Source organism: Halichoerus grypus, chromosome 7, assembly GCF_964656455.1.
Source record: "Halichoerus grypus chromosome 7, mHalGry1.hap1.1, whole genome shotgun sequence".
Taxonomy (NCBI): Eukaryota; Metazoa; Chordata; class Mammalia; order Carnivora; family Phocidae; genus Halichoerus; species Halichoerus grypus.
The window spans coordinates 54,866,648-54,891,547 of record NC_135718.1 but is presented as its reverse complement, the minus strand read 5'-3'; the positions used below and the strand labels follow the sequence as shown (position 1 = coordinate 54,891,547).

The 24,900-nt window shown below is 45.5% G+C and overlaps 1 protein-coding gene across 1 annotated transcript; it reads left to right on the top strand.

The window, feature by feature from the left end:
- The first annotated feature begins 53 nt into the window (after nucleotides 1-53).
- EIF4EBP2 (eukaryotic translation initiation factor 4E binding protein 2) lies at nucleotides 54-24,707 on the top strand. Its single transcript, XM_036083958.2, has 3 exons — nucleotides 54-494; nucleotides 17,188-17,373; nucleotides 18,335-24,707. Exons 1-3 carry the CDS (start codon nucleotides 350-352, stop codon nucleotides 18,364-18,366), a joined length of 363 nt encoding a protein of 120 aa, XP_035939851.1. The 5' UTR covers nucleotides 54-349; the 3' UTR covers nucleotides 18,367-24,707.
- Nucleotides 24,708-24,900: the final 193 nt, after the last annotated feature.

Sequence of the window (24,900 nt, the reverse complement as noted above, 5' to 3'; positions counted from 1 at the left end):
CGTTTCCCCGAACTCCCTCTGGCTCCCGCCTTCGCCCGCTTCCGGTCGTCGTCGTCGCCGCTGCTGCCGCTGGTGCTGCTGCTGCTGCTGGGGCTGCTGGCGGAGGCCGGAGGATCGGGCGGCGGCGGCGGCGGCGGCTGAGAGGGCGGCGGCGGGAGCGGAGCGGGACGCGGGAGCGAGAGGAAGCGAGCGAGGAGCGAGCGGAGCGCGCCCAGCCCCGCCCGCCCTTCCGCCCGCGGGAGCAGCCGGAGCAGCCCGGGCCCCCAGCCGCCGCCGCCACCGCCGCCGCCGCCGCCGCCCCCCGCCTACCCGCCCGCCGGACAAAGCCCGAGAGCCCGCGCGCAGAGCCATGTCCTCGTCCGCCGGCAGCGGCCACCAGCCCAGCCAGAGCCGCGCCATCCCCACCCGCACCGTGCCCATCAGCGACGCCGCGCAGCTACCTCATGACTATTGCACCACGCCCGGGGGGACGCTCTTCTCCACCACGCCGGGAGGTGAGCGCCGGCCGCCCCGTCGCGGCCCGGAGCCTGCAGCCCGTTTCCTCCGCCGCGTCCTCGCCGGCCTCCCGCCGCGGGCCTTTAACTCAGGGCGTGTCCAAGCGTGGCCGCCTCCGCCAGCGCAGCTCCGCCAAAGCCCCCCCACCCCGCCCCCCAGCTCCGCCAAAGCCCCCGTGAGACTGCTTTCGGGAACCTTAACTTTGCATTCTCTCTTGGCTGCAACTCGATTCAGCGCGCGCCCACTCTGGGAACGGGGCTCTCCCGTCGCTGGGCGGCGGGGGGGGGGGGGGGGAAGCCCTTGTTCCCGCTTCGTGGCAGCTTTCCGCGCTCGACCCAGTTTTCCCCCCTCTGCCTCCTCCTGGGCCGATTCGTCTACACTTGGCCTGGCTCTCGTTCTGCATTGCCTCTGCCTCTTGCCTGTCGTGCATTTGTGCACATTAATGCTTGATTTTGGAGCTCTGTCCCGGGCCTTTTTAGAAAGAACAGGCAGAGTATTTCGCTCTTGGGACTCTGCGATGACTTGTTTTGCTGCTTTTAGAACGGCAGGAGGAGGCTGGAATGCAGAGTTTGGACGCCTCGCCCAGCGTTATCCTGCTTTGACAGCATTGTTTACTTGCTGGACGAGGACCCACGAGAGGGGGGCGGGGAGTCCCCAGGCCCAGGCTAGGGGAGAGAATGATAAAATAATACTCAAGAAATAGCCAAGGGAAAGGACGTGGGGGTAGTAGAACGCTGGCAGCCCTGACGATAGGTTTTTGGCGGTGACGCTTTTGGGGATAGATAAGAAGGGCACCCGGGTCGGTGGGATTGCTTGGTTCTGGGGAAGGGCAGCGCAGGGAGAGTTTTCCGAGCATTGCTTTTCGAAGTATGACCAGGAACTGTTTACAAGGAAGAACACTGGGGTGGAGGTGAACCACGTTGAATTTGTCACGGGAAAAGGGAGCTCAAAGGTTGTGTGTTCCCTGACTGGGCTGTTCTCCAGGGGGAGGAGACTAGAGAGCAATCTTGTGGGACCTTATTGAAGGGATGGCGCTTCATTTTAACTTCGGAACTTTGCCTTCTTTTGGTGTTGGGGTGGCCTCTCTAGAGGGTTGAACTTTGCTGGCAGCCTCTGCCGGAGGAGATGGCTAGCTTCGTTCCTGTGGGCTGGGCTCACCAGTTGTACTACAACCAATCCGGTGCAGTTAGGCCCGGGTGATCCTTGAATTGGTTGCACAATAGCAAGGCCCACAGAGTAGGAAGACTTTTCTGCCAACAAGGGATAAAAATCGAGGAGAGAGCTCTACAGAGGAATCCATCCAGGCCACTCTAGGGGACGGGTGGCTGCCTTGGAAGACTTTAAAATGACCCAAGCAGGAGGAGTTCATCAATGTTTTTGGATAGCTGGGCTTAGAGAGGCTTTAACTTTGCAGGACAGTGGGATGACTCCGTGAGGAGAACCCTCCCTCCTGACCTGATGTGTTCAAGGCCAGCCCCTGAGCATGCTTCGATCCTGCTTTTTGATCGTGAAAGATTTTGGCAGACCAGTATCTGCTCCAGATAGAGTTGTCCTGAACTTGAGCTGACAGCTTTTAAGAAATGGATACTGTTTTCCAAGGTGATAGGAAGGGATTTATAACTTCTTGCGGAATTCTTTGTGGTACTGGTCAGTAAATGCCCACGCTTCCAGCCGTTTAGAACATGTCGTGGTAAACAACTGCACTCAGCTATTATTTATGCGGGGAAGGAACTGAACTTTTAGCTATATATTGATCATTATTCCCCTGATGGAAGAGCCACAGAGGGGGTACCTTTCGGGCATATTTCAAACAGCCAAGCTACCTTGCTTTTAAAATAAGGACATAGTCTTTAAGCATTGCTTTAAAGATAGAAGCCTGTTTCATAGTCTGGATTAGTTCCTTAAGTGCTTGGAAGGATTCTGCCAGAAATACTGATTCATTTACCCTTCCTTCCAACCTACAGTCACTACTGCTTTCTCAAATATCACTTAACCTGTCTCCCGATAGTTTCTGTACACAGTTTTTTGTTTCAGATTTAAATACTTGTCATCTTAGCTCATCTATTACATTGAACTTGTATTTATTGGTAGAGCAGGTTGTAATCTTTGGATTTTTAGCACGAAAACTTAACATAATGCGTTTATAGGATATAGCACTGTTGGGATTGGATTTAATCACTCTTAACTCAGTGCTATTTAGATGTGCAGTAGTTACTGATTTAATATTTCCCCCTTTGGAAACTTTCCCCTCCTCTGGTGGTTTGCTCATCTCTCTTGTACATTCCTCTCTCTCCCACCATATAATTGAACCAGGGGAAGATAGTTTTGTTTTTGGTCTCCTCCAGGCACCTGAATTAATGTGATTAAGTATTTTAAATGAGTTTTGTGGGCCTAGTGCAGTGCTTTGCACAAAAGAGCGCCACAAACCAAAGTAGGAAAATGCAGTCCTTGCTCTCAGTGATCTTAAAATCTTGAAGGGGGTTGGGGACTGATAAGATTTTTTGTTTTAGAACAAAAAAACGTATAGAATCCAGTGCTAACATACATTTCAGGTGTGAAAACATTTAGAAAAATGATAGTAAGCTTGCATGGGAAATCTCTCTTTAGTGGGAAGGAAGGGGATTAGCATGTCCTGTCTTAAACTTCTGGAAACCTTCTGGAGTGTCATACACGTGTTGGCAGTATTCCAGGATAACAGTTGATGTGCTGAATGCCCTAAATGATCAGACTGGGCAGGGACATTCACAACATAGTGAACTTATGATTTCTTCTCCTTTGAGAGTCCTTTATTTATTGGGGATCAGAGGTTACAGCCTACCCCTTGGGGAGGTTTCTCAAAACTGCCTTCTCATGGTTTAGGAAATGAGAGGTGGGTGGAAACAGACTTGCTCTGACCTTTGGATTTCTCAAACTGCTAGAAGAGTACCTACCTGTTTTCATTGTTAAGGAGGAGGAACATTTTTGTTGAGTAAATTCAAGGCAAAAAAAAAAAAAAAAAAATGCCCTTGGATTTTATTTTACTTTGTTTTATCTGCCTTTGGAGGAGTGAGGATGCTATTTGGTTCTTCCTTTGAGAAGCTACATCTAGCCTCAGTGGAAGGGAAAGTTACTGTAGTTGTTTTCACTTTTATAACACTTTGGTTAGCTGGAAGGCACCTGATGCTTTCGTAAGTTCTGAACTTTCTCCTTCTAGGAGTGTTGTGCTCTGGGAAACGAACAGAAACAGAGAGAACTCTTTTAGCCTTCTTTCTGCCTTTCTTTTCCTGCATAACATCCTCATCAGCTGTGGAAAAGTGCTGTTGCCATAACGAGCACCAGCGGGGAACTAACTGTGATGGTCTAAAATCTTGTTCGTGCTGCTGTTTCCTCGGCCAGCTGGAGAGTTGTTGTGATGGGTTCGCTGGGTCAGAATTACCTGAAGGCCATTGCAAGGGTCTGGAAATAAAGAAGGTAGGAAGAAGGGAAAATAATTCTCTTGGAGTGAGCTGTAGTAAAATAAGAGTATTTGAGAGGAGTCCAAAGTTTTGGCCTGGTTCCCTTCTTGGGAGATGAATAGAGCTCTATGTAGATCTGGGGAAGGAAGGTCAGTTTCTGACTGTTGTGAAATTTCTAACTCCATGACCTTGGGTTGAGTTTATTCTAGGCCAAAACCTTCTGAACCAACAAATGTACTTACTTGGCTCCCTAGCTTCGTTATTAACCAAAGGACTTCCTTATGACATGGGAGAAGTACATGAAAAGCATAATGAAAGGTGTTCAGTCCCTCTGCCTTGTGTTTGAGGAACATTGCATTTACTTATCTCAGAGTAACCCAAATTATTAACATGTTTGTCATTCTGTGGGAGATTCAGCTGAGGTCTCATATTCATCAGCTGCCAAAGTATATATTAAAGAAGATGTACTTCAGTTTTTATGTTGGGTGCATTTTTTGCTCACAGAGGATTGAATTCTGGGGCGCCTGGGTGGCTCAGTCATTAAGCGCCTGCCTTTGGCTCAGGTCATGATCCCGGGGTCCTGGGATCAAGCCCCGCATCGGGCTCCCTGCTCGGCGGGGAGCCTGCTTCTCCCTCTCCCACTCCCCCTGCTTGTGTTCCCTCTCTCGCTGGTCTTTCTCTGTCAAATAAATAAATAAAATCTTAAAAAAAAAAAAAAGATTGAATTCTGAGCCTGAATCTACGTCCTCAAAGCATATAGCAATGCACTGTTTGAAAACCTCTGCCTGTCCTAAGTCAGATGCAGTCTGACCAGGGAAGACAGCTCTTACAAATTGATAGTGTAGCATGTATGAAGGCCCTGTGCACAGCTCCTTCAGCTAGCTGAGGCCTGTTGTGGGCAATAGGAAGAGCGAAAAGTGATGAGTCTGTAACCTGACACTAGCAGGGTTACTCAGGAAGACTTAACGACTGGAGTCTTAACAACAGTTTTCTAAGAGGGGTCTTGCAAAGGGGTCCCTGGATGGCTCAGTAGGTAGAGCACACGACTCTTAATGTCAGGGTCGTGAGTTCAAGCCCCATGTTGGGTGTGGAACCTACTTAAAAAAAAAGGAGGAGTCTTACGTGGTTTGGCTGCACTGTAGGCTTGATTATGTGTGTGTGTAAAAATGTGCAGATCAGATAGGGTACAGTTAATGTGGAGTAAGCTAGTTCATCTGGTTGGAGAAGAATACAGCCTGAGCAGGAGAATAGTTTGTTGGTGAGCGGCAGAACTTTTTTTTGGCTTCCAAGTCTTTTTATGAACGATGTAATATTTAAACGATTTTTGTTACTCCATTTATAAATAATAGAACAAAAGTCAGTTGAGAATTGGAGTCATTCACCTTACTGAATAGGCAACGCCTAGACTCCCATTTTCAAATTTGTTCATCGTGGAACTTGGTTTTGCAAAGGCCCCTTAGAACCCGTGTTTTAACAGGCAGCCGCTGTGCATCCTATGGGTGGCTAGTTTTTAAAGGTCCCCTGCACCCGTTCTCGGGCCATTGCTTGAAGCCAAAAGCTCAGAAATCCCTGAGTGTTTACATCTAAGTAAATCTTTCAGATCTTCAGGATGAATGCCCTGGTAAACAGAAGCTGTTCAATTCATTGAGTGGTTTAAGAAAGTAAAAACTTTAACAAGCAAGGAGAAATGAACTGGAGAATGCAATTCAATTCGTGTAGATTCCATGGGATTTTTAGTAGACAAGAGCATGTCGTATGTAAATAGTGATAGTTTTATGTCTCCGTGGTTTATCTGAGTGCCTTTTATTTTTTTGTGTCTAATTGCTCTGGCTAGAACTTTCGGTACAGTGTTGAACAGAAATGGCAAGATAGTGTGAACAGATGCCCTTGACTTGTTCTCAGTGTTAGAGAGAAAACATCTAGTCTTTCACCATTAGGTAAGATGTTAGCTGTGGGTTTTTCATAGATACCCTTTATCAGATTGAGGAAGTTCCCTTTTCTTCCTAGTCTGTTGAGTGTTTCTATCATGCAAGGGGGTTGGATTTTGTCAAATGCATTTTTTTTTTACTTAAATTGAGTTGATTGTGTGATTTTTGTTTTTTATCCTGTTGACATGACATATTGTGTCAGTTGATTTTGGGATGTTGAACCAGCCTTGTATTCTTGGGATAAATCCCACTTGGTCATGGTATATAATCATTTTTATGTGTTGCTAAATTTGTTGTGCTAATACTTGGTTGAGGATTTTTACATCTCTATTCAGAAGGGGTATTAGTCTGTATTTTTCTTGTGGTGTCTTTGGTTTTAGAATCAAGGTAATACTGGCCTCATTCAATTTTGATTATTTTAGAAATGGCCTGCTGCTTCTAGCAGAAATGCTATTTACTGGTAAAGGTAGACCATTGTTGTCTAGGTGTTAAGAGACACTTTTCAGAAAGCGTGAGAGGCTTGTGATTCTTCATCTTAAGATATCGTAATTAATCATTTGGGCCTCAGAGGAGCCCGTGTCACCCCAAGAGACTGTTTATGTTAGAGTCAGGCTGCTTTTAGGTTGAAATGAAACTGTTCTCTGGTCAGGTAAGTTCCTAGAATCACGAATAGGCAGTAGATAAAAACAGTGACCTAGACCAGGGCTCTCTAGCCGACTCTTGCCTCTCACAGACTTGGTTGGTAGACTTCAAGCTCCTTACTTGAAAAGTAAGTGAAAAGTGGAAGATGTTCATAGATAGGCATTATTTTTATTTTTTAAATAAGTGCCCAAGAGGAGGGAACTTTGGAAGAAAGCAGACAGTTGGAATGAAAGCCAAGTTTGAATCTGAATGTTTTCCCCATACCAATAGCAGTGATCTTTCATTAATTATTAGTATTACAGACAGAGGCTGAACCACATCTGTGAAATCTAATCCAAAGAACTGATCCAGGACACAGTCAGCAACCTGGCAGATCCAGTCAGCATTTTCCTGGAATCAGAGTGAGGCATTTTTGTAGAGATGATTTATTTGGGGATGAATGTTCACGCCCACACAGAAGTGGATGTATTTGAGGGGCGCCTGGGTGGCTCAGTCGGTTAAGCATCTGCCTTCGGCTCAGGTCATGATCTCAGAGTCCTGGGATTGAGCCCCGTGTCTGGTTCCCTGCTCAGCGGGGAGTCTGCTTGTCCCTCTCTTTCCCCCTCCCTCTCAAATAAATAAATAAAATATTAAAAAAAATAGAAATGGACATGCTGGATGTACTTTATTATCACCCAGATCTTCTGACAGTCAAGGCTAGACAGACTTAAAATAATTTTGACATTTACTTAATATTAGTTTGTGGTTTGTATACCATTTTGGACCTGGTACTAGCTAAAAAGATAATCTTTTCAACTCATGTTGCAGCTGAGACTCGAGAGAACCAGATTTGCTTAACGTACCTAGTTTATTTGTGTTGCTCTCCTGACTCCTGGGTCACTATGTGTCCTTTCACAAATACTTTTAACTTCTCTGGATATTAGTTTCTTCATGTCTAAAATGACAGGCTTTTGCCAGATGTTCTCTAAGCCTCTCCTAACACTAGACCTTCAGTGTAGGAACACAGTCATTATCAACTTCCCTTTCAGCCTAGGCGTGTGTTCTGTGATGACTGTGTCCTAAGTGACAGGGCCAGGAGCCATCCCTTGACAATATCTTGGAAGTTGTTGCTCCCAGTTATTGAAACTTAGAGTTAAACAAAGGACAGTAGGATTGGCTTTTCACAAACCTTAGACGTCTCCCATTTGCCATAGTACTTTGGTCCTACTAAGTTATAAGATCCTGAGGCTCCAGTTGTACCTTCTGTTGATGAAAAAAATTGTCCCTCTCTTGATTTTATTAGCACTTTAGGGATTTGATGGTGGCCCACACTGAATGTGTTTTGGCCACCATCAACCTCCCTGGAGGGGGCTGGCTTAGGCAGCTTTTAGTTTCCTCTGGGTTATCTGGCATAGAGCTTTTTCGGAGTCTGTCTTTTCATCCAGAGTCTCCGTGAAGAATAGATGTTTAAGCATCTATTAAGTTTTTTTTTAAGTGGCAGTGTGCCAAGCCCCAGGATATGCACCATGGCTACCAGTCATGGCTTCCCCCAGTGTCTGGTCTGTTGTGCATCTGACCCAGTTCTGGCCAAATGAGATGTAGGGGAAAGTCTGCTAAGGGTTTGCTGAGAAAGATTTTCTCTTGGATGGAGAGAGTCCCCTGAGGGAAGCCCTGTTTAATTCCACACTCCCCCTTCCTCCTTGAACACTGTTGTGTGGGGGTGAAGGTCCATCTTAGCCTTTGGAGGAATTTTGTCACCAGCTTACTCAAGCTATGCAATTTGGGCAAGTTACTTGATGTTTCTTGTTCTGAGCTGTCATTTTGCATGAATAGATGCTTCTAATATAGGAAGCAGCCATAGTTAAACAGAACTTTATGCTGGGGACCCTGTGAAAGTATAGTAATAACTACCCTGTTCAGTTAACCACATTACAGTGGGCTTTCTCTAGGTGCTTTAATTTGAAGTTAATACAATTTCTTGAATGTATATAGCATAATCCCTGGATTAATTATTTAAACTAAGCTACTTGGTCTTGAAAGAGACCCTTAGGCTTGAATGACCTCGTTTATGTACCTAACCATCTTGGTAAGCGTAATTTTGGGCCTCTTTCATTGGTCTTCTTGCTCCTTGCCATTTTGAAAATTACTAGTTTTTAGATCAAAGGGTAGAAGCTTTTTTCCCCCTCCTTTCTGTTCTCCACTAAAGGAACTTTGTTTTTACTGTTTTCCTGGTAATGTCAGCATCTAGGAAGCAATGGGGTCAAGGTATTAGATTTATCTTAGTATCTGGTCGTTAAGGGATGAAGAAAATTTATAAATGTCTAATGTTAAAAGATTTTAAAGTTCTTATTTGTTCTGAAGTCCAAACATGTAGACTGAAGTAATATATGCACATTTAAAAAATAAGATGGAAAGGGGCGCCTGGGTGGCTTAGTTGGTTAAGTGGCTGCCTTCGACTTGGGTCATAATTCCAGGGTCCTGGAATTGAGCCCTGGACTGGGCTCTCTGCTCAGCGGGGAGTCAGCTTCTCCCTTCTGCCCCTGTTCCTGCTCTCTTTCTCCTAACAAACAAATAAAATCCTTAAAAAGAAAAAAAAAAAGAAAGAAAAACAGAAGCACCTAAAATGCAAAGTAAAATGCCAGTAGACAACCACTTTTAACGGTTTTTGTTTCTAGTGCTTTTATTGGTTACCGCTGTTGCTGTACATACATGTGCACCACAATTTCTTGGCTTGTTAATGTTAGATAATACCATTGGTTCCCTGTCATGGAAGATGAGTAATCTGGAACACTTTCATTACTTTCTCCCTCTCATTTCCGCTCCCTTCTCCATTTATCAGTTTTTGTAAATTGTATTATCGGTTCTGGTTCTTCTGATAGTTACCTTTAAAATGTAAAATAATAGAGTCAAAACCTCCCAGTCACAATCTGTCAGTTTAGCTCTCCGTTATATAAAGTTGTACCATCCATCCCATCTCTACTTCCCTGGTAGGTCAACTTCATTATTTTGACAGTATCAGGGCCTGCAACATTTACATACTCTCCTATAAGTATTCTTCTTTGCTTTTATTATAGTTTGATCGCAAATTGTGAGATCTGATATATAACATATATGATATTTTGGTTCTTAACTTTTCATGGAGGTCATGATCTCAGAGTCCTGGGATTGAGCCCCATGTCTGGTTCAATCCAAGGGGCATGATTATTTTTATAGAAAACGAAATGGAAAACTCACTGGAAGGAAAAGCGTCCATTGTCAAGGTGAAATAGAGAATTTTTTTTTTTTTTAACACTCCATCAATTGATCAAAATCACGGCCCCCTCCCTTTTTTTTTTTTTTAAGATTTTACTTATTTCTAGAGAGAGTACACACCCGGGGGAGGGGCAAAGGGCGAGAGAGAATCTCAAGCAGACTCCCTGCTGAGCATGGAGTCCCACTCGGGGCTTGATCTCACGACCCTGAGATCATGACCTGGGCCAAAATCAAGCTGTCGAACGCTTAACTGACTGAGCCATCCAGGTGCCCCGCGGGCCATTTTAATGTTATATTCAAGGTATGTCTTGTATGGTCTTTTGTTTTCCTTCTTCAGGAATTTAGGATTAACTGACTTCTAGTTACTTGTGGCTGCATTGGTTGACATGAAACGGGCCTGACATAAATGTGGCGGGCTCTTTGGATGAAACGTGGATTACCAGCAAGTTCTTACTTTAGAAAATGGATGTCTGTGCATGCATATGTATAAGAGACCTTGAGTATTGTAGGTTTTTTAGTTTTTGTCTTGGAATAAATATAATCTCATGGTAAACACAATATATAACAAAGGAAACAAAGGTTTTTTTCTTGCCATTTTGTTCATAGTCGAATCTTAATGTTTTTCTTTGAATAGTTTTGATTTTTTGAATGGTCAGCTGCTTTTGAATCACACCATAGATCCTTAGTCACTGACAGGCTGATTCCCCACTTTTGCTCTCTATCTGCTACAGTGAAACTTTTTTAGCTTGCAGCGATCTAAAATTCAAACACCTAAAATGCTGTCCTTTGTGCTCCTATTTTCCCTGGCCATATTTGAGAACATTAGTGGCAACCCTTAAGATTCCAGTTCTTCAGGGTGTCTTCTCTTCTGAATTAATTTGCTTTGTTTGCATTCACAACCAAATGTATTTTAGGAATCCACTAAAAAACTACTAGAATTAATTGAGTTTAGCAAGGTTGCAGGATACAAGACTGGTATACAAAAACCAATTGTATTTCTATACACTTTCAATGGACAATGCAAAAAAGAAAACAGTTCCATTTCTAACAACATGAAAATAATAAAATATATAGGAATAAATTTAATGAAAGGAGCACAAAACTTATACTGTGGAAACTACAAAACATTGTTGAAAGAAATTGGAGAAGACCTAAATAGATGGAAGGGCATTCCACATTCATAGATTGGAAGACGGCATTCTTTTTTTTTTTTTTTTAAAGGTTTTATTTATTTGACAGAGAGAGAGAGTACATGAGCAGGGAGAGGGCAGAGGCAGAGGGAGAAGCAGACTCCCCGCCGAGCAGGGAGCCCAGTGCGGGGCTCGATCCCAGGACCATGGGATCATGACCTGAGCTGAAGGCAGACGCCTAACCAGCTGAGCCACCCAGGCACCCAGGAAGACGGCATTCTTAAGATGACTGTATTTCCCAGATCTACACGTTCAACACAGTCCCGTCAAAATTCCAGCTGGCTTCTTTGCATAAGTTGACAAGCTGACCCTAAAATTAATACGGAATTTTAAGAGACCTAAAATAGCCCAATTTCAATAATTATTACAAATGAAGACAGTATGGTACTGCCATAAGGATAAACATAGATCAATGGAATAGAATTGAGAGTCTAGAAATAAACCCATACAGTTACGGCTATTTGATCTATGACAAGGATGCCAAGACAATTAAATGGGGGGAAATAGTCTTTCCAACAAATGATACTGGTACAACTGGATATCCACACACAAAAACTGAAGTTGGACCCCATGACTCGAAGACCTAAATGTAAAAGCTTAAAACTATAAAGCCTTTAGGAAAAAACATAGGCACAAATCTTTATGACCTTGGTTAGCAAATAGGTTCTTGAGTATGGCACCAAAAGCACAAGCAACAAAAGAAAAAGACATAAATTGGACTTTGTCAAAATTAAAAACTTTTGTGCTTCAAAGAATACCAATAAGGGAAAAAGCAACCCACAGAATAGGGGAAAATATTTGCAAATCATGTATGAGTAAGGGACATGTATTCATAAATATAAAGAACTCTTAAAACTCAAAAGTAAACAGACAACCCACTAAAAAATGGGCAAAGGATCTGAATAGACATTTTTCCAAAAAAGATGTCCATTGGGATGGCCAGTAGGCATATGAAAAGATGTTCAACACCATTATCCATCAGGGAAGTGCAAATTAAATCAAACCACAGTGAAATTTAAGAAACAAAACAAACGAGTAAAGGGGAAAAAGGGAGGGAGAGGCAAACCAAGAAACCAACTCTTCACTATAGAGAACAAACTGATGGTTACCAGAGGGGAGATGGGTGGGGGGAGGGGTGAAATAGGTGATGGGGATTAAGAAGTGTACCTATTGTGATAAGCACCAGGTGTTGTATAAAAGTGTTGAGTCACTATATTGTACAGCTGAAACTAATAATACACTTTGTGTTAACTAACTGGAATTTAAATAAAAACTTTAAAAAAATCAAACCACAATGAGATACCACTTCACACCCATAAGATAGCTATAATAAAAAACATAGCAAGTGTGGGCTGCCATGTGTATACATTGTAACCCTCACATACTGCTGGTGGGAATGAAAAATGGTGCAGCCACCTTGGAAAACAGTCTGGTGGTTTCCAAAAGATTTAACACAGAGTTAACCAAATGATCTAGCAATTCTACTCTTACCAAAGAGAAATGAAAACATATGTCCACACAAAGATAGGTACATGAATGTTTATAGCAGCATTACTCAGAGTGGAAATAACCCAGATGTCCATCAACTGATTACTTGATAAAATGTGATATATACGTGTAATGGAATATTTGACAATAAAAAGAATGAAGTACTGAGAAATACTAAACATGGATGAACCTTGAAAACATGCAAGTATAAGAAGCAGTCACAAAAGATCACATATTGTATGATTCCATTTATATGAAATGTCCAGAATAGGCAAATCTGTAGAGACAGAAAATAGTGGTTTCCTAGGGCTGCCGGGGTGGAGAGGGACTGCTCAATATGTATGGGTTATCTTTTTGGGGATGGTTGCAGTGTTCTAAAATTGATCACGGTGATGGTTGCACAATTCTGTGAATCTGCTAAAAACTGTTGAATTACACACTTTGAACTATATGTGAATTACATCTCAGGAAAGTTGTAAAAAAATGGATTTTATCGCCTCTGCAACGTCGTAGAAGTTCTTCAAAGTTTCCTTTATATCTCACACATTTAGGTAAACTCTGTACTGCTTATTTCCTAGTTGGTCAAATTACAGTTCTTTAATGCATATGCTATTGCTAATATATAATTTAGAAATAGAAAGCTTGCTTTCATCCTGTGCATTGTTTTTCACCGCCTCATCCCCAGAGTTCCAAGCTTGGCATACTGCAGAAGTAAGAATAATCTTGTTCTGACTTGCAAGTTGAATGTTAGTTTAAGAATATCTGACAGTGAAACCTCACTCTTTTGAAACCTAGGCATGAACAGAAGTGGAGGTGATACAGCAAATATGCAAAGTGCATCCACTAAGGCTCCTTTTATTCACTGGAAAGCCATCAGGCCCCCTCCCAGCCCGTTTGCTCTTTATTTTACGTAGTGTTCTAATAAGCGAATCGCTGATTGCAAAGTCCCTACAAGGATAGAAGCATCGGGTTAGGATAGGTGAATTGTTCGTCCCCCACCCCTCTTCCCCAAGTTAGTAAGTTGAAGCCCTAACCCTCAGTGTGATGATCTTTGCAGCTGGGGCCTTGGGATGTAATTAGGTTTAGATGAGGTCATGAGGCCCTCATGATGGATTAGTGCCCCTAGAAGAAGAGGCACTAGGGAGCTTGCTACCCCCTCCCTCCCTCCTCCCCGCCCCACCTAAGGACACATTGAAAATGTGGTGGTCTGCATACGCAGAAGAGAGCTCTCACTCAGCGGAGCAGACCATGCTGGCATCTCTATCTTGGGATTCTCAAGAACTGAGAAAATAGATTTGTTTAAGCCGTGGTATTTTTTTTTTTTTTAAGATTTTTATTTATTTATTTAACAGAGATAGAGAGCATAAGTAGGCAGAGCGGCAGACAGAGGGAGAGGGAGAAGCAGGCTCTCCACTGAGCAGGGAGCCCGATGCAGGGCTCGATCCCAGCACCCTGGGATCATGACCTGAGCCGAAGGCAGCCGCTTAACCGACTGAGCCACCCAGGCGCCCCTAAGCCGTGGTATTTTGTTGTGGCAGCCCGAGCTGACTGAGACTTGGGGAAAAAGGGGGCGTTCTCAAGCCTAACAGTGAGGGAGGAAACAATGAGCAAAGGGGCACTTGCAGGCTATTTGAATTCTGTACAGTGGAAGGAAAATAAAGCGCCTAGGCTCCCAGAGTTCGTAGGCCACAGCATAGTTTATGAAGTGATCTTCAGAATGGTGACCCCCGTTCATCAAGCAAGGGTCAGATTGTTTTCTGTTTAAGGTGGTAAAAAGTTTTAAATCTGTACAAGAAAAACTTCCATCCAAAATAATTCGCATTATTCACTTTTTGAAAGTTAAACTGTTTTCTGCTATCCAAAATGACTCATGCCTCATAATTTCCAGATGCCTTTTTAAGTTGTTACTACAGTTCTTATTTTTCAAAGCAAAGAGGGTGAAGGTAGATTTTTTACTTTCCTTGTCCTAAAATTGTATTTGAGACAGGACATAAGACCTGTGTCTCCTTTCCACTGGGGATGAATGATTTCCAACTTTTCCAAGTGTTCTCCGGGGGTTGGAGGGAGGCATGCAGAGGTGCTCTGCTAAGGTTAGGTTTATGGTGTGAGGCCTGTCATAAATGAGCTGTGGGCCTTTGCCTCTCAGTTATTCTAAAAGTAAACATAGGAAGATAATTCTAGCCCACTCTAGGACTCGGAGACTTCCTCTGTGAAGTTTTCAGCCTTTGCCTGCCTCATGGTTAGCCTTCAAAATGAAAGAGCTGACAGGTAACAGTAATTAGAGCTGTTGACCTGGTTTGTGCCATGCTGTCCTTCAGAGATGATCCTCTCCAGCATCCCCTTTTACTACCAGCCCCCCAGCCCCTTCCGTCATCCTCTTCTCTTACTATTTCTTTCATATTTCGTCTAGTCTCAGATCACTGTTACTAGGCTTTTGGTAGAAGATTGAAGTCAGGTTCTTTTTTTTTTTAAGATTTTATTTTTAAGTTGTCTTTACACCCAGTGCAGGGCTGGAAATCACAACCCCTAGACCAAGAGTCACACGCTTCACCCACCAAGCCAGCCAGGCAGCCCCGAAGTTGGGTTCCTCACTTTAATGAACAGAAGAATGGCCTGAGGAACTTAAAGATAGGGATTTCCAGGTTTGAAGCCCCAGGGATTCTGATTCAGGTAGAATATTTTTAAACAAGCTTTCCAGAGGATTCTGATGCACATACCTGCAAAAATATACTGTCCTAATAGGTGCCAAATATGGCACGGCATTTGTCTTAGTACTTTATCACAGAGAGGCTGAGAGCCAGATACTTTATTTTCACCTCTTATAAATCGTAAATATGATTGTGTATGCAGTGTAGTTGTAACAGAACTAGGTAGTAGAAAAAATTGATCTCCTTTGGAGTTGGTTTGAAAGCCTTAAAGGTTTTGTTTTGAGATGCCTACATGTGCTAATGGATGCCCATCTGAGAACGTTGCTTCCATTCTGAGACACTGAGTCATTCTTTCCTGTGATAGATTTTGTAGTACCAAGAGGAGAATGTGTTTAGCACTTGATTCTGGTTGTAAAAGCAAGGATGCGGGGGGCGGGGGGGCAAATTGGAGGGTAGGAGTCTCTCTTGGCCATTTTCTCACCTAGAAACCACTAGTTTGACTCTTATTTTCCATCTAGTTGGAAAGAAATGACTTACCAGCATTTGCATGAAACTGTCATGGTACTACTGTGATATGGATCCCGAGAAAACCAGAGTTTGTAATCCATTTTCCAGCTACTTAGCATGATGTCGGTATCATCTCTTCAACGTAAATGTTCATCTCCTTCCTTCTTTGGGAAGACTCCAGAATTTCCATTCTTCTTGCAGTAGATGCCTTGCTTTTTTCCACCCACTTCCTCACATTTCAGGTAGATTGGTTAGCTGTTTTGTTTTTCTGTTTCCGGGGATGTAGCTGTCACATGTTATTTGAGGAAATCTGCCTGAACCAGACTCTCCTTATGACAGGAGTGCTTCCACTTGAGGATCTATAAGCATTGACCAGCAGGCAGTAGTATTTAGATTCTCCCTCTTTAAATGGGTAACTTCGTGCACAATCTAATTTTCATATACTACTGCTTTTAACTTACATGCCTGAACCTTTTCCTTCTCTGGATTTAATCTTAGTGTGAGCAGGATGCCTCAATCTGACCACATCCCTTTGTTCTGGAGTGCTGGGTGGCCATTCCCCCTTTTTCCCCTCCTGCAGCAGACATCACTGAATGGTGGCCATGTCCTCGATCACTGAGCCAGCTGTGCTCCTAGGGTCTGGAGCAGAGCCCCAGGCGTCTGCTACACTAAGCCATCGTCAAGCATCTCTAAATTGTCGCTTAGTTTTAGATCTTGTTTATAGTCATTTGTACCTTGGGCTGACCATGACAGAAGAAATAGCAGCAGTAGATTTTCTTAACTATTCGTCAGGTCAAATGCAGTCTTCAGAAGGATTGTTGTAAAACACTCTGGTAGCACTTAACTGGGATGCAGATTGTTTCGTAAAATAGAGAAGGGTCCAGCTTCTACCACAGCTCTGTCTGGGAAGAATGTTGGTCTCAGTGCCTTTAGAAAGCCTTCAACTTAAAGGCAGCGATCTATCTATTGGTGATTTTTTCACTTGTTTATTATTTCATTTAAAACTTTCTAAATGGTAGAACTAAGGTCCCATAGAACTAAGACCTGCATAAGGAAGTCACAGGCTTTAGAGAGGCAAATCAATAAACAGGTGACTTATAATAGGTGATATGTATGGAGTAAGATGGGGGAAAGAACTTTTTTTTTTTTTAAAGGTTTTCTGTAAAGGAAGTGATGTTGGGGCTGAGCCTTAAAGATGAGCGGAAGAGGAGGAAAAGGCGCTCCTCCAGCAGAGGGGCCTGGTCCCAGGCAGGGAACAGAAAGCTTATCCTTTTTGCTTGAACTGTGAACCCTCAAGGGTTAGGTTTAGATGGAATTTAAAATAAATTCCCGGTAATATTATATGTTGTTTTTTTTTTTTAAGATTTTATTTCTTTATTTGACAGAGAGAGACACAATGAGAGAGGGAACACAAGCAGGGGGAGTGGGAGAGGGAGAAGCAGGCTTCCCGCGGAGCAGGGAGCCCGATGCGGGGCTCGATCCCAGGACCCTGGGATCACGACCTGAGCCGAAGGCAGACGCCCAATGACTGAGCCACCCAGGCGCCCCCCCACCTTTTTTTAAGATTTTATTATATGTTGATAGCCCCTTAATTTGTTTCAGACTCTTGAACCCTGTTTTCCAGGAACCCGAATCATTTATGATCGAAAGTTTCTGTTGGATCGTCGCAATTCTCCTATGGCTCAGACCCCGCCCTGCCATCTGCCCAATATCCCAGGGGTCACCAGCCCTGGCACCTTAATCGAAGATTCCAAAGTAGAAGTAAACAATTTGAACAACTTGAACAATCATGACAGGAAGCATGCAGTTGGTAAGAGAACGCCAGTTTGGGGCGACGAGTGGGTAGCCCTGGGAATTCAAATGTCAGTCGGCTACAGGTTGAAAAATTGATGCCTCAGTTACAACCGACATTCGTTTATAGGTCTCTCAGGTTCCCAGCTCCCAACACCCAAGGCTTACTGAATTGTTCTGGAAATCCTAGGTTCTAAATCATAAGCGAATCTAATCCGGGAGCGGGGAGAAATCCAAACTCAGGGCATAGGAAATCCTTAGATGAGTCCTTGAGCCAGGCCTCCAGTCCTGCCTCGCCTGGGCTGTACTGGACTAGGAGTAACACACAGAACAGAACTGAACAGGCCCCATTTCCATTGCCTTTCAGAAATAGACCTATTTCTTACAAGAAGAATGTCGTTTTTGTGGTGCAGGGGGAAATAGGGTTTGTTTCCCGCATTTTCCAGGACTGCCTACGATACCTAGACACACAGACACACACACGCGCGCGGTGAGTAAGGAGTCCACTCTGTCTCTGTGGAAGCAGAAGAGGAAGTAGAAATGGCCAGCTCCCGAGGTTCGCCTCGGGTTGTACTCCCCGACCTCTGTGCGGGAGCCAGCATTCTGCCTCCTCAAATTCCAAATGAGCTTTTCATGGACAATGTGTTGATTGAGAGCAGGGCCAAAGTTCAGAGCCTCCAGAAGAGTTTGCCGACATGATAGATGGCAAGGAGCTCCCGCTGGGGCCGCCTGTAACCAGAGGGATGCTAGGCAAGTTTTCACTTGGATCTTCTTCCCCAGATCCGACTCCTTGTGGGTCGTTTGAGTGCCATTCTTTTTTTTTTTTTCCCAGATTAAAAAGACCAGCCAAAGCAAACAATTATTTGTTTTAAGGCCGCAGAGAATGCGAGAGTTTGGATTCTTTTTTGACCCTCATGCAGAGGAATGACAGGGCTGCTTGGCTTTTCCTTTTGGGCTAAACTTGTCTTGATTCTTCCTAGGGGATGACGCTCAGTTTGAGATGGACATCTGACCGTCCCGCGGGAGCAGCAGGAAGGCAGCAGTGCTCAGGCAGTGTACACCGGATTGGGCCCATCGGATCAGCAGTGAACGGACAGAGGGGCAGCCCGCAGTCCCATTGCAGCCCCCGAGACCTCCTCTTCCTTCCTCTGGGTGCCACATGATGCGAAGATGAGCTTCATCTGACCATTTCCCCTCCCTGTTTCCTGTCCCCCTTCCCAGTTACACAGAGTCGATCCAAGATCCTTGGCATATTTCCGTAGACCTAAGCAGCCCACAGAGGAAAGCAGTTAAACTCTGGCTTCCGTAGTCATTTTACAGTTGAGAAAACCTGTCCTCCCCCCACCCCCCATTTTTTAAAAATCCCAAATCAAATATCAACCTGCCAACAATTGCCTGGCTGGGAAGTCTGGGGAGGTGACACAGAGGTGTGGTGGGTTCAGCATTGTCCGTGTCCTGACCCTCTGTCTGCCCTCCCTGTCTCCCACCTGTGGCTCAGAGCTGCGAGAGTCTGGGCGTCGGGTCTTCACAGCCATCAGAGGGCAATGGTAATGGAGAGGAGAGCCACTCTCCCTCGTACCCTGAGCTGTTTGTCCTTCAGGCCAGAGTGCAGTTTGTACAGCTCTGCTAGCATCACCCTGCGACGTTTTCTGAGGTCCACTTCCCCTCCTTCCCTTCCTCCGGCAGGGGTGTCTTCTGTCTTTGATATTCGAGCGCCGCTTCCCAGTCCTTCACTTAGCACATCTGTGCAGAAAGGTGTGAGCCCCACCTGAGGGGGGAGTCCTTGGGAAGCAGCAGGGCTCTCCTCTCCTTCCTCCCTGCTAGCGCCCCATTGCCCGCCATCCCCTTGTATCTGAGCCACCAGGGTGATTCTGCCGCTCCCCGCTCCCGCAACAGGCCTACCCAAGCGACAGGCACTTGGGGGGAGGCCTGGTTCATAGCGTTCTGCCGGGTGACCCCGAAGAATGACCTGGGGAGTGTGCTGAACCAGGTGGGTACTCAGATTGAGTAGTCCTTGCTTTCTAGTCCACCGAGCTTTGGGATATTCATTGTCTCTGATTGCAGTGTCTTATAGTTTGAGTTTAAAAGGTGACTTTCAGAATGCTCTTAGAAAAGAACCAAACTTTTTTCCTTTGTAGACCTGCTGAGGCTCCTGGGATAGATAAGCATGGGCTCGAAAGTGGGTTCTCCCCATTGTCTTGCCTTCCCCATCGTACTCGTTGTCCCTCTCCCTCCCTCCCTCCCTCCCTCCCTCCCACCTCTCTCTCTGCCAGGCCATTTTTCAAATACACATCAAAGATACCTCAAGTGTTGGTATCTGATAATATCTCACTCCTCTTATCTGAGGAGTGATCTTTTATTTTTAAGATGACTACAGACCTATTTTTAGATATGTTTTCAATACGATTTTGAACAGCAACTTTTTAATTACACATCTTCCGGTGTTAGGAAGGTGAGAAATGTCCATGGGCGAGTCTGCTGCTCCCTGTCACCATCCTTTGTCTCCCTGAGTCCCTGACGAGCTCTTTGCTTCTCCCTCTAGTTTTGGGTGTGCATGTTTGCAGTTTGTAGTGGGTGGTGTGTCAAACTGGACCATTCTGCCTTGCCATGGCTTGTTTATGAGCGCTTCATTCTCTCCCTCCCCGTTTGCTTTTTCATGCGCCCCCTCACCCTCCCGACTATTGACTGGCACAATAATCCCGGGAGAGTGACCCCCTTGTAGAAAGACTAACACCTCTGTCCTCATAGAACGACAAGTAAAGTAGCCGCTGGTGTCCTGGGAATTTCTGGTCGCATTTGGTGCCCTGAACCCTCTCATTAAGAGACCACATCCCAGGATGAGAGTAACAGGCCAACTGGCTAGGAAAGAAAGCTGTTTGTTTTTCTTTTGAACTATGAAAAGACCCTGTTTATGAACACATTTTAGACAGAAGAGAGGAAGGCTGTCCGAGGAACTTTGTTCTGTTTTCTACTACAAAATGTGAATAGTTCAGAGTGTGAACCTTCTGTGATGGTTGATGTTTCTCAGGAATAAGCTGGATCTCCAAAATTTGGGGGATGCTTTCAGTCTCAAAAATTGATGATCAAAAAAAATATTTCCTTGTTTGTTTGTGTAATGTATCCCTGTTCTGATTTTAATTAAACTCCCAAATTTCGCTTTCCATACTCTTGGAAAAAGTTCAGTTGCACCGTCATTTGCATGAGAAGCTTGCTCAGGACCCCTTCGTCCCCTGGGAGCTTGATTCTTTGGGCATGAGACTTCTCGTTCTTCTTAACTGGCTTTGGCATTCATGGAACCTGGTTCCAACTCCAGGTAGTCGAGCAGTGAGCAGAAGAGCACCTCTTCTTGATCTTTGTTGCTGCACTTGAAAATCTGGCCTCACTGAACAGCGGGGAACGGATTTAAAACATGCCAGCTTGAGGGATGTCAAGGCGCCATTTTCCCCTTTTCTGCCATCTTGGGAAATCTCTGCACACAGTTCCCTAATCGGAGGCCATTTTTCTAGTTTTTGCAGGGAGTGTCAGCCGTATGATAGAGCAGCAGCCTGCCCCTTCAGCCTTCTCTGCAAGGCCCTCCTTACTGGTTGGTGTCCTTTCCTGGAGGCCACTGCTGTGAGAGATACTTTGACCTCCATGAACCTGCATTTTAAAGATCGTTTCACAAGGCAACAGATTAACTTGTAACAGATGACACCTTTGTGCCATGCCTCATGAATGATTTTTTCAGGGCGAGCCAGATCCAGAAGAATGAATAATCTCTCCTGGCTTTCTCTTGGGGAGGGAGAACCCTTCGGGGACCATCTGAGTGAGATGGTTCTTAAAATCTTAGTGATCATTTGCTCTTTTTATGAGGAAACCATGTTTCTGAACCTCTGAGGACAATCCATCTTAGTGGAAATGACCTCGTTCCTCCAAATTCTAGCAGGAGACACGCGTTGTCTTGGTCTGTGTGTACAGTATGGTTTGCTGAGACCACCACGTCTTCATACTCTGTTTAAATAGCTGAACGTCCTCAGGAGCACCCTGTCAAGCAGCTGGCTTCTTGGTATTGGGCTGTTAAGCCCGGAATTCTGTCATCCCACCTGTATTAGTTATCTTCTGCTGTGTGACAGATTACCCCCAAACTTTAAATCTTGAAAGAGCAAATGTTTTCTGTCAGCTTCTGGAGGTTAGGAATCGGGAAGCGGCTTAGCATGATGGTTCTGGCACAGGGTCGCCGGAAGTTGCCATCAAGATGTCGGCAGGGTCTGCAGTCATCTAGCTAGGGCTGGAGAATCCACTTCTACGCGCGCTCTCTGTGGCTTGTTGGTGCGTTCTCTGCTTTCGGGTCTCTGTGTAGAGCAGCGCGAGCGTCCTCATACCAGAACAGCTGGCTCCCCCCTGAGCAGGTGACCGCAGGGAGAGGGCAAGAAGGAGTCTGCAGTGCCTTCCATGACGGCCTCTGAAAGCACACACCATCACCTCTTCCCTGTTGTGTCCCTTAGAAGCAAGCTCCTAAGCCCGGCCGACACACAGGGGAGCGCAGTGACACCCACCTGTGAGGGGAGCAGTATCAAAGAATGTGAGGATCTATCTTAAAATCACCTCACCCCCAACAGAGGATAAAGTCAGTCCAACAGGGGGGTAGGTTAAAGTAGATAACACAAAGAGATGTTGCTACTGCATCTCCAAACTGAATAGAAGACAGACACTCTTCTCTTTCCCCAAAGTCAGCTGCTGGTTTGGAGAGTGGTGGCAAGAAATGACGATTCCCAAGAGAATAAAAAGAGCTCTACGTTTGCCTGGCTACCAGCAGTGCAAGGATGCTTCGGGGCGAGTCCTAGGCTTTGTGTCTCTCAGACTCCGCACCACGTCTTTGCATCTCCCTGAGCCAGGAACTGAAAGGGAATTGGATCCTTCTAACTCAGCCACTAAAGCGGACTTAATTGGAGTCAGGGTTGTTAAGGCAAAGGAAGAAATGTGAATGAGATGTTGGGTTACTGGGCTGAATAAAAGCTACACGGTTCGGATTCAGGGTGAAGTAGATGATTGCATCTGGAAGCCAGGCCCCTGTCGGAGTCCAGGTGTTGGTCTCTGCAGCCATACGAGCTGAAACAGATTTGGGTCGGGTGGCTCACCCAAGAAGCCACTTCTCAGTTCAGTAGGGGACTTCTGGGAATTAGAAATGTCTGTCGGTGCTTGATTGCGCCTCTAAATCCAGTGTGTGTCTTACCTGGGTGCCCGCCTCAGGCCAGGCTTCCTGATGGAGATGTGTTCTTAAAGAGAACCGGTCAGTCGAACACATTCCTAGGGAACATCTGCTGGGCGTCTGGCGCCCATGCCCAGCCACGTTTTAGAGACTTGAGACATCTTCAAGATGCATGTTCCTGTCTGGCTGTATGCTCTGCCTCTTCTCTGGCCCTGCTTGGTGGAGCATGCACTTGACTAAGAAGCATTGCTGCTGAGGCAGCCATAAGAACAAGGGCACTTCCTCCACGAGTAAGGACTCCTCTTCACAGCACTTTCCCATGACTTGGCTTTTTCCTTCTGCTTTTGAGGCAGAGTCACAATAGATGGTCTTTCGTTTTGCGTTTGGGCCCCCAGCTCTTTGGGACCGTCCGAGCTTGGTCCGGACAGCTGCGGCAGCACGAAGCCTGCTGCCTGGGTGGCTTGTCCCCAGAGCCCGCCGTTCAGCCGGCGCACGACCCGCGTGCGATCAAGGCAGCTGGTAGGAGGGGCTCGTTGTGCTGCAGCAGGACCCCAGAAACGGGCTCTTTACTCTTTCTCCCCTTCTTGGATATTCGATGGCGTGTCAAGCATCTTGGCTGCTTGAAGCCAGGGCCCCGGGCCCTTTGAGTTCTCCCGCAGAGAGGCGGTCCACTGCCTCTCCATCTGGGCCGGAACTCGCCGGTCGAGGCATGTTTCTGGACTGCAGGCACAGCAACTGTCTATTAATCTGCGAAACCCAATCACTTACCCACCCATGGCATCTGGGACCGGGTAATCATTTTAAAGAAGCACGGTTTCTTTGGGAGGGCAGTTTCTGTCTGGACTTGGAAAGGGGTGTGGTTAACCACACCCCCCCATTCCTGTGTCCTAACATCTCAGCTTTTAATAAAGGATGAAATCAGATCTTGAGGCAACTGGGTCACAATTCTTTTGAATGCTTATTCCCCAGGGGCATTTCCTGTTCTAGTAAGGATTTTCCAGTTTAGCACTGAGGTTTCCTTGAGGCTAGCTCAGGAATTTCTTACAAAAGACTAAGGAGATGGAGATACAAACTTATTTTTTCAAGCAATCATTCATGTCTCCTTTCCCACCCTCTGGAATTTAAATTTCTCTGGGCTGGTCCTAGAAGTGAATACCTTGTGGCAAAACTAGATTTAAGAGGTCTCTTGAGTTCCTATTCAGATGGTCTGTGGTTTCTCTTTGCTTAACAACTCTGCCTGCAGCCTGGGCCAACCACACGGTATGGATGGCCAGGGGGAAATGTTGCCGAGGTGAAACACAGTTCCCGGGGTATTTAAATTCTTACTCTGCCACCTTTCTAAGTGTAGGGGGCTAACCGATGCTGCAATGCTTGATAATCATGTGGCCACGCTGAAATTTCCAAAGGGAGCTCTCGCCGGTGCTTACCCCCCAAATTCCTGGACGCTTCTAACAGAGAGAGTTCCATGAATCTAGCCCAGAATAGCCAGTCTTGCCCCCGGTGTATCCCCTTCCTCTCCATCTTAATCTTTAAAAACAAAAAACCAAGCCCAGGCCAAGGGTAATTTTTACTTGAAACCAGGAGGGTGGGGAGGAACACGAGCTAAGGACAAGTTGTCCGAGTAAGCCATCCTGCTCCTGGCGGCCGTGGCCAAACCACTGAGTCCCATGAGCCAGTGCCTTTCCCTCCCCCAAAGAGGGAGCCCGCCTCTTCCCACCTGGGTACCCCGGGGGCAAGCCTCAAAGGAGGCATCTTGGAGAGCCCAGAGGACACTCACATGCCTAGGGGTCCATTTTAAGCATCTTTAAGATATTTTCTGTATAAAACAAATGCCCTCCCCTGTCCTCGTGCCGCCAGTGGCCCAGTTCCATCCACTGAACGGAAAAGTGGAGACTGCCGTTACTTCTTTGGTCTTCCCTTCGTCCCCTTAGACGTGGTCGCCCCCCGCCCTTCCCGTCCATTTCACCGTCGTGGATGGAGAGCGGAGGACACCATGCGGTCTTGAGGCAGTCCCGTGTGAATCCGTGATCACTTTTGTTGGTGTTTGTTTGTTTTTTTTTTTTGGTAACTGTCCTAAACCAGCAGGTGTTTGGAAATTAGGGAAAAATTAAATTCTCACCAATGGTTGCTGTTACAGTTAAATCAATAAAGATCTTGAGTATCAACTTTTGTTCTGATTTGCTTACATTTTGGGGGAAACCCTGTGGATTTCACATGTGGAGGGTCTCGACCAGTGAGGTAAATGGGCAGAGATGGTAAGCCACCTCGTGGGGCGGTTCTCAGCATTGGCAGAGCACTGGCTTTGTCCGTCTGGCCCAGAGATGCAGCGAGATGCCCTGTCCCTTCCCTCAGAAGCGT